General features: G+C 39.1%; 1 protein-coding gene across 1 annotated transcript; it reads right to left on the reverse strand.

Annotated features, from left to right (window-relative positions):
• Window positions 1–858: 858 nt before the first annotated feature.
• Window positions 859–10,175, reverse strand: Girdin (protein girdin). The gene is made up of 2 exons (XM_067281676.1): window positions 9,993–10,175; window positions 859–4,704 (listed from the first exon to the last, which is right to left on the reverse strand). Exon 2 carries the CDS (start codon window positions 4,676–4,678, stop codon window positions 1,442–1,444), a length of 3,237 nt encoding a protein of 1,078 aa, XP_067137777.1. The 5' UTR covers window positions 4,679–4,704; window positions 9,993–10,175; the 3' UTR covers window positions 859–1,441.
• Window positions 10,176–11,857: the final 1,682 nt, after the last annotated feature.

An 11,857-nucleotide genomic window follows, 5' to 3' on the forward strand; every position in this document is an offset into this window, starting at 1 on the left:
CTCACATCCCTCTCTCACGCAGCAGCCTTAAAAATTATATTCATGACAATGCTATGCAAAAGTGGAATCAACAATAGTTGAGCAGTAAAACTGGTAGAATAAAAAGACTATTTTCCTAGTGTTGAATGCAATTTAACATTTGCTACTGCTCAACTACTTACTGAGCATGATAATTTTAGAAGTTACCTGGCGATGTATAACCAGGCAGAAACTACCTCTTGCTTTTGCTTTACAGAAAACTTAGACACCATCGACCAAATGATTATCATTGTCCAATTTATGATCAAGATAGACTTATTCTGAAATTAGAAATCTTTACAGGTGCTCATGTTCACTTGATAAGCTTGTTCAGAAGCCACTGTTTGATGCTTTTTACAATTATGTTCAAAATTATGGAAAAAAAGCCTATTATAATTTCTAATTTTACATTTTAGTTTTTACTAAAAACCGAATACTAATTTTATGTTTTACTTTCTATCATGTATTTCGGTTTATGTATACTTAGTGTTATACATCCATATGAGTGGTGCACTTATTTTAATAAAAAAAGAGAGAGAAAAACCACTACACAGCCGTTCTCCCATGATAAAAAATGTATAGAGTGTGATTCTGCTAGTGTTAATAGAAACCGCTAGTCATAACTCCACCACTCAATGAGATCAAAAAGTAAAAATAAGAATATTACGTAACACGAGATCTATTACCCCCTACCCCTGAGTAAGAAATCCTTGACCCCCACCCACCCCAAAATACCTTATGTAATTTATGGACAGCCCCTTAACTATCGATTCAACATAGAGTACGAAACGGCCATTTTGGACAAGTTTGTTTGGTTGAAAAAAATGGAGAAACAGATGATTTTACAAAGTATTTAATTTTTATTTTAGGTAAACATGACTTTTACCGCCAAAATTGAATTTATGTAGAAAGGCGTCCACGGTTGGAAAATGCAAATCACTGGCAGTTTTTATAAATATATCCCACTTAACAGGCTCTGCACATCTGTTGTTCAAAAAAAGATATTTTTCCCTTTTGACAAATTGGAAAAACACAATATCCTGAAGACCGTTCTTTAATCAATGCCCCATGATGGAGACAAGAAACGATCTGGTGAGAAGAGTCGCCGGCTATGAAACTTAAATACTGTTTCTTTGTCTTGTCCGGGATGATCCATTTGCTTCCCTGCGGACCTGCGTGCCCTGTTTTCCACTCTGCAGAAATTATTTTGCTTCAGACACATCCATACTCATACCAGACGGAGTCCTCTTTCTTCCCTTCCGGTGCCGGAGAAGTGGGCTCACGTGGACTCCCATCCACCTCTGAGGTGTCAGATTCCGCAACTGTCGAGTTCCGTGGCATCCCAACTGTGACCTCGGCTGGGCGCTTGCTCAGGGTTGTAGTCAGGTTGACCGTGGTGTGATTCTCCAGTGTCGTTGTCCGACTAGGCACCATCGGAAGGCCCTCTTCTGGACCCGGCCCGGGAGGCGAGGGACCCGAGTCCCCGCACCGGAATGTAGTCTTCTGCATCTTCCGTCCCTGGGCGGCTGCCCGTCTTTCTCCGGGACGACCTGCCACCCCCACTCCCCTCAGAGTCTTCCTCCTGCCGCTTGGTTGCCTTTTTGTTCTGTTTTCTCTTGGCAGAGTCGGTGCGGCGATGGCAGCGTTCCCGCACCGCTCTTTCCAACTGTTCTTTCTGCTGCCACAACTCACGCAACCTTTCCTTCAGTAGCACATCTTCTCTTGATGGTCGGCCCTGCTGCTTCAGCACCTGTGTCAGCAACTCATGGTATTGCACCAGCAGCAGCGATAGCTGGGCCACTGCCACCTTCTGCTCTTCCTCCAGGGCATTGTTTCTTTCGGTGAGGGCCTCACAGCGACCGGCCAGCCGGGTCGACTCAAGTCCCTGAGTGGTCAGCTGTCCCCTCAGTTCCTCACATTCACTGTTCAGACGTTCATTCTCAGCTCGCAGGGTTTCCAACCCTCTCTGCATCATTCCTTGTTCCTCCAGGAGTTGCTCGTAGCGGTCTTGTGTTGCCTTCGCCCGCTCCTTCACACTCAGGTGGTCTGTTTTCAGGGTCTTGTAGGTTAACTTAAATGAGGCAAAGCTGGAAAGTAAGGAATCAAAGTCGGACGACAGCTGTTGGTGTAATGACTGCAGGGTCTTCTGGTCTCTTATCAGGGACTCATTGGCCTCCTGTGTTTCATGCTGCTTTTGTTTCAGCCGCCCACACTCTGCCTCCAAAGATGCAGTTTCTGCCTGTAGACGAGAATTCTGGGACGAGACAGTGTCATGACGTGACTCCAGCAGTGACATTTCCACCTCCAGTTTGGCCAGTGAAGCTTGCAGTTCAGCATTGTGCTCGACAGCTGCTTTCAAGCTCTCTTCCAGATTGTCCGTCTGCATGTTCTTCTTGTCATTCTGCTCAATCAGTGTTACATTCTCTTCCAACAGTTTTCTATTCTCTTCCTCCAGCTCTGTCATCCTCTGGTCCAGTTCGGCAATAAGTGATTTGAGACGCAGAATGTGTCCAGTAGCATCATTGCCGTCGTCATCATCTGGCAGCTCAATCTCTCGTCTGGGGACTGCCCGACTCTCGGAAGACTGCATCCTCTCCTCCTTTTTGGAAGTGGGAGCAGGCAGACTTTTCTCCATTTTCAGAGCTGCATTGATTTTCTGAAGATCGCCAGCCAACTGCTGACACTTGAGCTTTTCATTAACCAGCTCTTCCTGCAGTGATGACAATGTTTTCTTCTCCACTGATGCTTGCTGCAGCAGCTCCTTGTTCTCTCTTTCTAATTCTTGCAATTGGGCTGTCAGCCGTGTGCAGTTTTCACTTTCTTTCTGTAGTTGTTGGTTTTTCTGTTCTATTAGTGACAACTTAGACAGATACTCATCAATGGTGCATTCCCTGGCCTCCATCAACTGTTTCAGCTTGGCATTTTCCTTCTCCAGAGATCTCTTCTCCTGTTCCAGAGCCTGCTTGGTGGAGTTCAATCCCATGGCCTCTCTCTCCAATTCATGCAGTTTTGGTATAGACAGCTTCAAAGTGTCCAAAGTTTTATTTAGTTTTCTGTTTTCATTCTCAAGTCCCTGTAGCTCTTCTTGTATTTCTTCTAGTTTTATCTGGTTGGTTTCCACAACCCTCTGCAGCTTTTGATTCTCTGTAGTCAAAGCATTAACTGTCCTTTCCATCTGTTCACAATGTGCCTGATCCACTTTCATGTTCTGCCTCATCTCCTCCACTAACTTTTCTAGTTCACGCTTGTGTGTTTCCAAGTCAACCACACATGGCTTCTGTTCATCCTCTGCAGATTCCCTGTTGCAATTTTCAACCAGCATCCTCAGCCGACGATTCTCCAGTTCCAGCTGGAGGGCCCTAGTCTGTGCATCTGTGTTTATTTGTTCCAACAGACTATCATCCCTAGAGGGTACATCTTCATTTCTGGCTCGAAATAGCTCTGCTTGCATCTTGGCTAACTCCTCAGCTGCAGTCTTCCTGTCCACCTGAAGTCTGGCATTTTCCTCCAGGAGTTCCTGGATCTTCTTCTGATCCAACTCTCTCTGTGAAACCATGTCCTTCAATCGACTGCTAACCTTTCTCATCTCAGTTTCTAGTTCAGCCATCTGCTCAGTCTTCTTTCCATTTCCTTCCAGTTGCTCTTCCAACATCAATTTTGTCTCCACCAAAATTCGATTATCCTCACGCAGCTCTTCCACTCTGGACTTGTAAAAGTCCAATTCATTCAGTTTCTCTCGATACTTGTGGATCTCACTTTCCAGACGATCCATTTTTCGAACTCTCTCTGTCAGAATGTCTATCTCATCTCGGTAGGCAACAGCAGTCCGTGCCTCCTGTATCAGTTCCAGATTTTCCTGACGTAGGCGGTTGACTGCATCCCTGGATTCTTCCAGCTCTTCCTTGGCTTCAGTCAGGGACTCATTCTTCTCCTCCAGCTCCTGTTGCATCTTTCTCAGCTTGGACTTTACATCAGCCAGCTCCACCATCAGATGGGGCTTCTCAGGACCTGGTACACCCTTTCCAGTCTCTCCTTCCTGGTCCACAGTCAGATTAACTATCCTTTCAGCCAACTCATCCCTCTCTTTAGTCAGATTGCGCAGGTGTCGGACACACAGGGAGTACATGTGGTCATGTTCTTCAGTAGGAAGCATCTGCAGGTCGCTCCACTCAGCACTCCAGACAGCCTCTGGATTATCAGCTATCCTCTGGATGCATTCCATGATAGTATGCTGTGAAGTGACATCCAGAGTTTTGATGCGCTCAATGAAAAACTGCTTGCGTTCACACTGCACAGCTGAGCTGAGAACAAGCAGGAGAAGTGTCTGCATCTCAACCACACTGGCCTCATCAGGACCTCGGGCTAACAACAAGATGTCAGGCACACCAGTGACCAGCAACTGGCCCAGCACATCCTCATAGAAGGCCTTGATGTTGTGCAAAAGAAGATCCAGGTTGCGCAGCCGGGTACATCCGTCTTCACCAGCAGGAGCCACACCCCTGAAAGGAGGATGGGGATCAATTTGCAGCCAGACATTGTACAGGAGAACGCCGTCTCGCAGCTGATCATAGGAAAGGGGCTTGGCATCTTCGTCCTCAAAAGTCTTGATCCAGGTCACCAGCGGGCTGCGCATGAATTGGTCAAGCACGGGGCTGGCCATCCTGTTGCTGGACACAGCATCCGCACCTGTGAAAAAACAAACACACACTACAAAACAGAGCTGAGAAAAGTTATTTCTGTAATTGCATCCACAGCAAGGTCTAATTGGCAACTGCTACATTTTGATAACGGATATTAATTAACAAACACTTTTACAATTAAAACAATTCCATGGATTTTTAAATTTTGTCAAATGAAAACCAACCTCATATTATATACTGTGCCATCAAAGCTTTTGTCTCTCTAACAATTCACTTTACTGTGATTGCTATTTGAAACTATGTTTTAATTCTTATTTGCTTTTTGAAACACTAACCATTTTGATTCATCACCTTGACCAATGTAAATGATTGAATAAAGAAGAATAAAACATCTGACTGTTTAGCAAACACTTCAACATCTTTCAAAAGGAAGAAAATAGACTTGATTTAGTTAAATCCATATTCCTTCAATAAAATAGCACAATGGAGTGAGGCAAAAGATTTATATTTATTAAATGCATCCATTTCAGAAAATTCTCTTTTCACTGCAAGTGGGTAATATGTTCATTAAATGAATTACTTAATGCACCCTTTAACAGTGAAATTTTTATAAAAGCATTAAAATTAATCAGATTCAAAATGTTAGCAGTCATTTTTATAAATTCCACTGTTAAAAGTGATTTAAACAATTCAGGTAAGTTACCACAGTAGCTAGTACATAATCCTCAATATTCATTAAGTATCAAAACTTAAAACTTTCACAGAAGTGTAAATGTTTTTTAATTAAACAACCATATGTTCACTAGTTTTCCTCTGTTTTTTTTTTGAACAACATTGCATATGTGTATAAGATAAATACACCAACAGTTGATCAGATAAAGTAAATTGCCCTTGGCTAAATTTTACTGCTTACAGATATTTTCTTTTGTAAAGTTTACTGACATATTTCAATGTCAAATATAGAGCTGTTTTGTATCCTGGTTTACTACACAAAGTATTGAGTTTGATTGTTGTTTGTTAATTTTGCCAGATGTTATATAAAAACTACAACTGAATTTCATATTAAGTAACATACTGCAAAATTACCAACAACTACAATTATAAAATAAAGACAAATTTATAGTTAACTTAACTTTAAGAAATCTAGAATTAATACACTTAAAATTGATATGTTAATAAATGAGAAATAGATTGACTACTACTTTTAAAATTAAAAAAAAGTTTGTGTGATTTGGGACTATATAAACAGAGCAACTTAAATGAGCTATTCAAGAGTTATAAAAAAGAACTAATGCCTATTATTAAAAGGAGAGTTTTAAAGATGTTGAATTACAAAACTACAGTGATTACTTCATAAGTATTAATCCTCTAAGAGAAAAAATTAACATTCTCTCTTTTAAAATGTTAAATGATATAACTAATTTGATATAAATGGAATTTATTTTTGTAATTAAATAAAAAGTTATTAAAAGTACAACTGAGTATTTAATTTTATTAAATACTCAGTTGTACTTTTAAATACTCAGTTGATACTAAAAGGAAGTCAATTATTGGGTAGGAGCTGGCCAAGTATGCAGCAGATATTACTGCAATGTATGAAAATTATTTTAGATCTTTAAAATAAAAATTATGGTAATTAAAAGTTTATGTATTTTACATTTTAAATGCAAAGTATCAACTCTCATGAATTGCATTAGAATATTGTTCGTAATGCATAAATAATGCTATATATTAAAAAACTGTTAAAAATGTTCTCTTATTGCTGTGCTTACCATTTTAAAAGCCTTATGAGGGTTTTAAAATGTACACATATTTGAAATTATAATAAACTTAAATACTTCTACAGTCTAACACAGTCTATTACACAATTCTCAGAAAGCAAATATTACAGATCATGTTCCTCTATCTTCTTAGAACAAAAAGAAAACCTGACAAAAATGGTTGCAATTAATGAATATGCCCAGAAAGTATTCTAAGTGTCCCTAGTGCCATCTAATCATTAAAATAAACAACTTCCAACAATTTAAAAATTTTTTCCACCTTCCCTTCCTGTTTCCAGTGAATAGAAAACAGCAGTGACTGGACAGTTAAGCAGGTGAAACAGGCTTTTGGGTACAGAAAGGCCCACTGAAAGTGTTGCAGATTAAAATTCTGCTGCAACAATGAGACAAAGGTGGTAAAATTTTCCTCCTTTGTTTGCCACTTATGTTATAAACCACAAAAAGCAAGACAGAAAATTTTGGAGATTTTTTTGGGTGTAAAAAAGCACTCCTTATTGCCATTGGGATGGAAGGATATTGATACTGCCTTCACCTACAAAGTCAGACAAAATTTCTTTATGGAAAAACTTGATCAATCTTTTGTCTTCCTTGCCCTCTTGTACCTGGACTAGGATATCAATATATTTTCCAAATTTCTCAATATACATCATTCAACACATTGAAGAATACATTGATAGGCTTTGAAATACTGTATATCGTAAAAATTCATAATTCAAAACCACTGTAGTGTTTGTTTCTGATGCTATTCTTTTGCCGAGAGCCACGGTCCCAAACAGTGCCAAAAGGCATACTTACATCCTAATCAACTAGGTCACATCAATTGGATGATCAATCCTTATAATTCATTGGCATCATGAATCAACATCATATTTATAAATATTTAAATAATTTACTAATCATATTAACAAATAAAAATTATACAGGTATGCCTCGTCTTACGTCGGTAATTGGTTCCAGGAGAGGCGACGTAAGTCGAAAAACGACGTAAGTCAAATTTACTTGTGTAGTTACGACTTACGTCATAACTAAATGCCAATAATGGAGGAAACGCCAATAATGAGCACTTAAAGACCGCTAAATAAGACGACAACACAGGAACACAGATATTTTCATGTTTCGTTCTCTAGGATTTATGATGATTATATTAACATTTACTGTAAATGTACATATTTTAATATGATTTTATGTGCTTTTAACGCTTTTCTAGTGATATTACGACTTCAATGTTTGTGGCGGACGGATTTAAAGTCGAATAAACTGATTTAAACTTGATTTTTATTTTTCCGTATACTTTTTTGACAAACGACGTATAATCGGGAACGACGTAACTCGAGAGCGACGTAACTCAAGGTATACCTGTATTTACAAATACAAAAAATATTGTAGATTTTTATTTGAAAGTTTGCTTATTCATGCCGTTATAAACTTGTTACCAGAAAATGCAGATGAAAGATATGCAATCAAAAATGACAAAATGTCTTGGTCCAAAACAAACACAATGGACATCAGAATTATCTTCTCTGAAGTTAACAGTTACAGGTTCAAGGAATTATGAGTCCAAGATAAACGTTATTTGCTACAATCATTATAAAGCAAACAAAAAAGTTAGATACAATCATCTGTAAAAGTCTATGCAAAACAATTTTAGCATATTCCAGATAGGATTACTCTTTGTGGGCTACTATTATATTATCCAAGAATACCCAAATAACAAACTTAGACACATAGCATACTCAATTAATTTATCTAGAGTATAAAGGAGACATGGTCAGACAGAAAGAGAAAAGTCTACACATAGTTTAAGTTGGCAAACACTGATCTTTATCTCGAAATCGTAGACAGACAGCCGACAGCCAAGTAGTCAAGGAGCAGCACAATGCTCCAGGACAGAGTCTGAATCTGGACAAGTGGAAAAACCCAAGAAATTTTTGGATCAGTCTATCCGGACACATTGGGCTCAGCCATGTAGCCAAATCTGTAACAAGATTTCTAGAAAGGCTCTCAGTCCCTACGAGGAAGAAAGTTAAAAAAAAAAAATAGCAACAGCAAATCTTTTTCCAAAAGGTCAAAATTGAATTTGAAATTTAGCATATCCAAATTGTGGATAAAAAATTTATTTTAAGTAATTAAAAAAAAAAAAGGGTTTATAAATTTTACTTCAACTTTCTAATCTATATTAGAAAAATGACAGCAAACTTTATATAAGTGTAAAGATAATAATGCAATTATAGCAGAAACAAGAATTTTGTTTAATGAAAAATCTTCTATCATTTACTCCATGAGAATTTCTCTATCCAAGATTCATGACTTTTTGGATTCAGATTCTGCAATAGCTTTGAGACCTTGCTTTCACACTATGTATAATATGCAGTTTGATTTCAAATACACCAATTATTAGGTTTTAATAAATTTTATTTAAAAAATAAAACCTAGCCAGAGCTATCCATCAAACAATAGGAACAGACCTACCAGTAAAAGATAATTTTGGTAAAGTTGGGTTTATTTTAAACCAAATTGTTACTTTGTGTGTTATAAATTCATAAAATAGTATTTTGCATTATCAACATTTGTATTGATTTTAGAATAAATAAAACAAACAAAATTACGTCAAAATTTTTGGTGAAAATATACAGAGCTATATTTTCACCAATATATTGAAGATATTATGTCTATCACTATATCAGATACATATATATAAATAATTTTTTCTGCATTCTTAGCCCAGAGACTTCTACCTCGGCCCGGCACCAAAACCAGAGAGCCTGCTTTGTGCGTATAATTCTTTGTTAACTCTTCTTTTACGCTAAACACGGTATTCCACCCGGCTTATCTCCTTCGACCACACCAGAAAAATACGGGCGTGGCCTCAGGTTACGTCACTTCGATAAAATGTTGAACCGCGGTAAAGCGCAACCTCTTTCGCGTCGCAAAGTCGCGGAGAAACGAAGACGCGAGGCGATCGACCTTCGAAAGAAAGGACGAAGACCGCCTTTCCTCACGTCTCGCTCCAACGACTTCCGACGAAAAATCCGAGGTGATCGGAAGACGGCGGCCCTCGACGTCGGCCTTTCCGAACAGAGGCGGCGGCATCGCAGTTCCGTCGCGACGCGGCGCGGCATTTGACGGCTACCTTCCGCAACCGGAAGCGTCTCGAAGGCGGCAGTTCCGCTCGGGGGATCGGCGGTCGTCCGATTCGGCTTTGTCTCGGGTGCGAAGGCCGACGGTCATCTGGGGTGAGGAACCCACGGCCGTCTGGTCTCCGAAGAGCGGGCCGACGTTCGGGGGGGGAAGCCCGGGAGACCGGAAACTGTGGGAGGGGAGCGCGCGGACGCCCCCCGTCCGTTCGGGTCGTCGTTCCTTTCCGGAAACGAAACGCCGGCTTAACCTACGAGAAATAGGCTTAGACGTTCGGTCGACCAATCGGGAAGGGACCGGAAGCCAAAGACGAGAGACGGCGGGTGGAGGTGCCAGGAACGTCGACTATCGACCATCCTGGGCACGTCCGATCGGAGTAATATGTCAAAACTATAATCGGGAAACGAAGAAAACTTACCGGATGGAGCGGAGGACTTTACGCTGTTCCGACGGAAATCCCCCTGGCGGACGTCCTCTTCCACACGAAAATTTACCTCCGTTTCTTCCGATAGTCTGTTCTCAAATATGATTCGTTATTCTTCCAAGAGATTTCCACTTTAAAGAAAGACCTAAGGACCCGAAGTACTTAATTTGTTTTAGATCTGCAGTCGGTATCGAAGCCTCCGTAGCATTTGGGACCGACGATTCGCTCGAAATTTAAATTCTTCGGTTAAGTTAATCCGCTTTGTATTTAAAAAATGGCGTGGGATTACGTATCGACGCTATTTTTAAAATACAATGTGGATTAATTTAAATTAAAATCGTCTCAAAATAGCGAAAGAATCGCTTCTCAACGAATGACGTTTCTTCGCCGCGGGCCAACGTTGCAAAATGCAAAACTTGTTTTCGTGTTTAATGAAACTATATTTTACGGCGTTTTTATTTTATGTTATTTTTACTCAATTAAAAACAAATTAATAAATACTGGAATGAAGAAAAAACGAAAAAACAATCTATGTTCCTTCGTTTTATTTCTAGAGGGCACGCGATGGCCAGAGACTCGGTGGAGAAACGCTTTAAATTAATCGAGGACGGAAAATTGCAGAAATTTTTCGACGTGAAAAATTATAATAAAAAGCAGCGGACGAAAAAAGTCCTTTAAAAGATCGCGGTTTTGTAAAAAGATTTTCGCGAGAAAAACTTACATTTTTAGTAAAGAGCTTCGAAAACAGGAGACGAGACTGCCATTTTCGGGAATTTTTCCATCTTGTTGCTTTTATCCGTTACTTGCGCCGAAGGACCGATGCCTTCATTTTCTATTTATTCGAAATTGAACTTCTAAAACCGACTGAGCAACGAGTATGATAGGTAATGACGGGCGTGGGTAATCGGAATACGAAATTCGGCCTGGAAAATCCAGGAATTACGCCAGAAAGTTTTGGTTTACGAATGCGGAGCGCAGTTGATTTCCTAAGTTACGATGCGGGATTAAGGGAAATATAACCCAATTTGACAAATAATCATTTATTTACTTTCGCAGTAATAAATTTTGTAGGTGATAATACATTATTTTAATTAGATAAATGCGAGATATCGGAAGTAGAGATGAGCAGTTCCGGTCGGAACCGTTCTAAAAGAACTATTTCGGACTCGGAACTACTAACGCATTCTTCAAATCTGTACTTTTACGAATACGGTTTTCCACGGAACGGGGAATTCTTTATGTGGATTTGAACTTGAACTAATAAAAATGTTTCGCGGGTTTTAAGAATAATCAAATTAGTTTAGAGTATTTTTAAATTTATCAAGATTTTTTTTAAATTTATATTTTTATTAGGAACCAACAGATATATCCGGCATCGCCCGTCCAAACAGGCGGAACGTTGAAATGAAAATCTTATTATGAATTTGTTTATTTTAGTTTACAATTGTTATGTTTATGGCGAAGTGTCCGGGAGATCAAATCGGGATGGAGTGTCCTGATTTCATGGAAGTCTATATTTTCCCCAAACTCCCAGAGAGTAAGCATGAAAAATTAGATGCAGATCGGACCGATTTAGGAGTTAATTGGTCTTGTTTTATCGAGATTGCTCATTATGGATGATGGGGTGGGGATACCCCTATTATAATATATACTAAAGTGCATTTAACACACACACACAAATCATGATTAAATTCTACATTTGGTTATTTTTACTTGTTTTATTGTAAACAAGTTGAAAATGAAACAAGTTTTATAAGTCCAAATACTAATTTCGTACGAAATATAACAACACGATTGGCGAAATACTGAATATATGTTTTTTTTTTTTAATATTATTATATTGATTGTGTATAAAAACT

This window comes from Centruroides vittatus, unplaced genomic scaffold, assembly GCF_030686945.1.
Source record: "Centruroides vittatus isolate TY-2023 unplaced genomic scaffold, ASM3068694v2 contig_925, whole genome shotgun sequence".
Lineage (NCBI taxonomy): Eukaryota > Metazoa > Arthropoda > Arachnida > Scorpiones > Buthidae > Centruroides > Centruroides vittatus.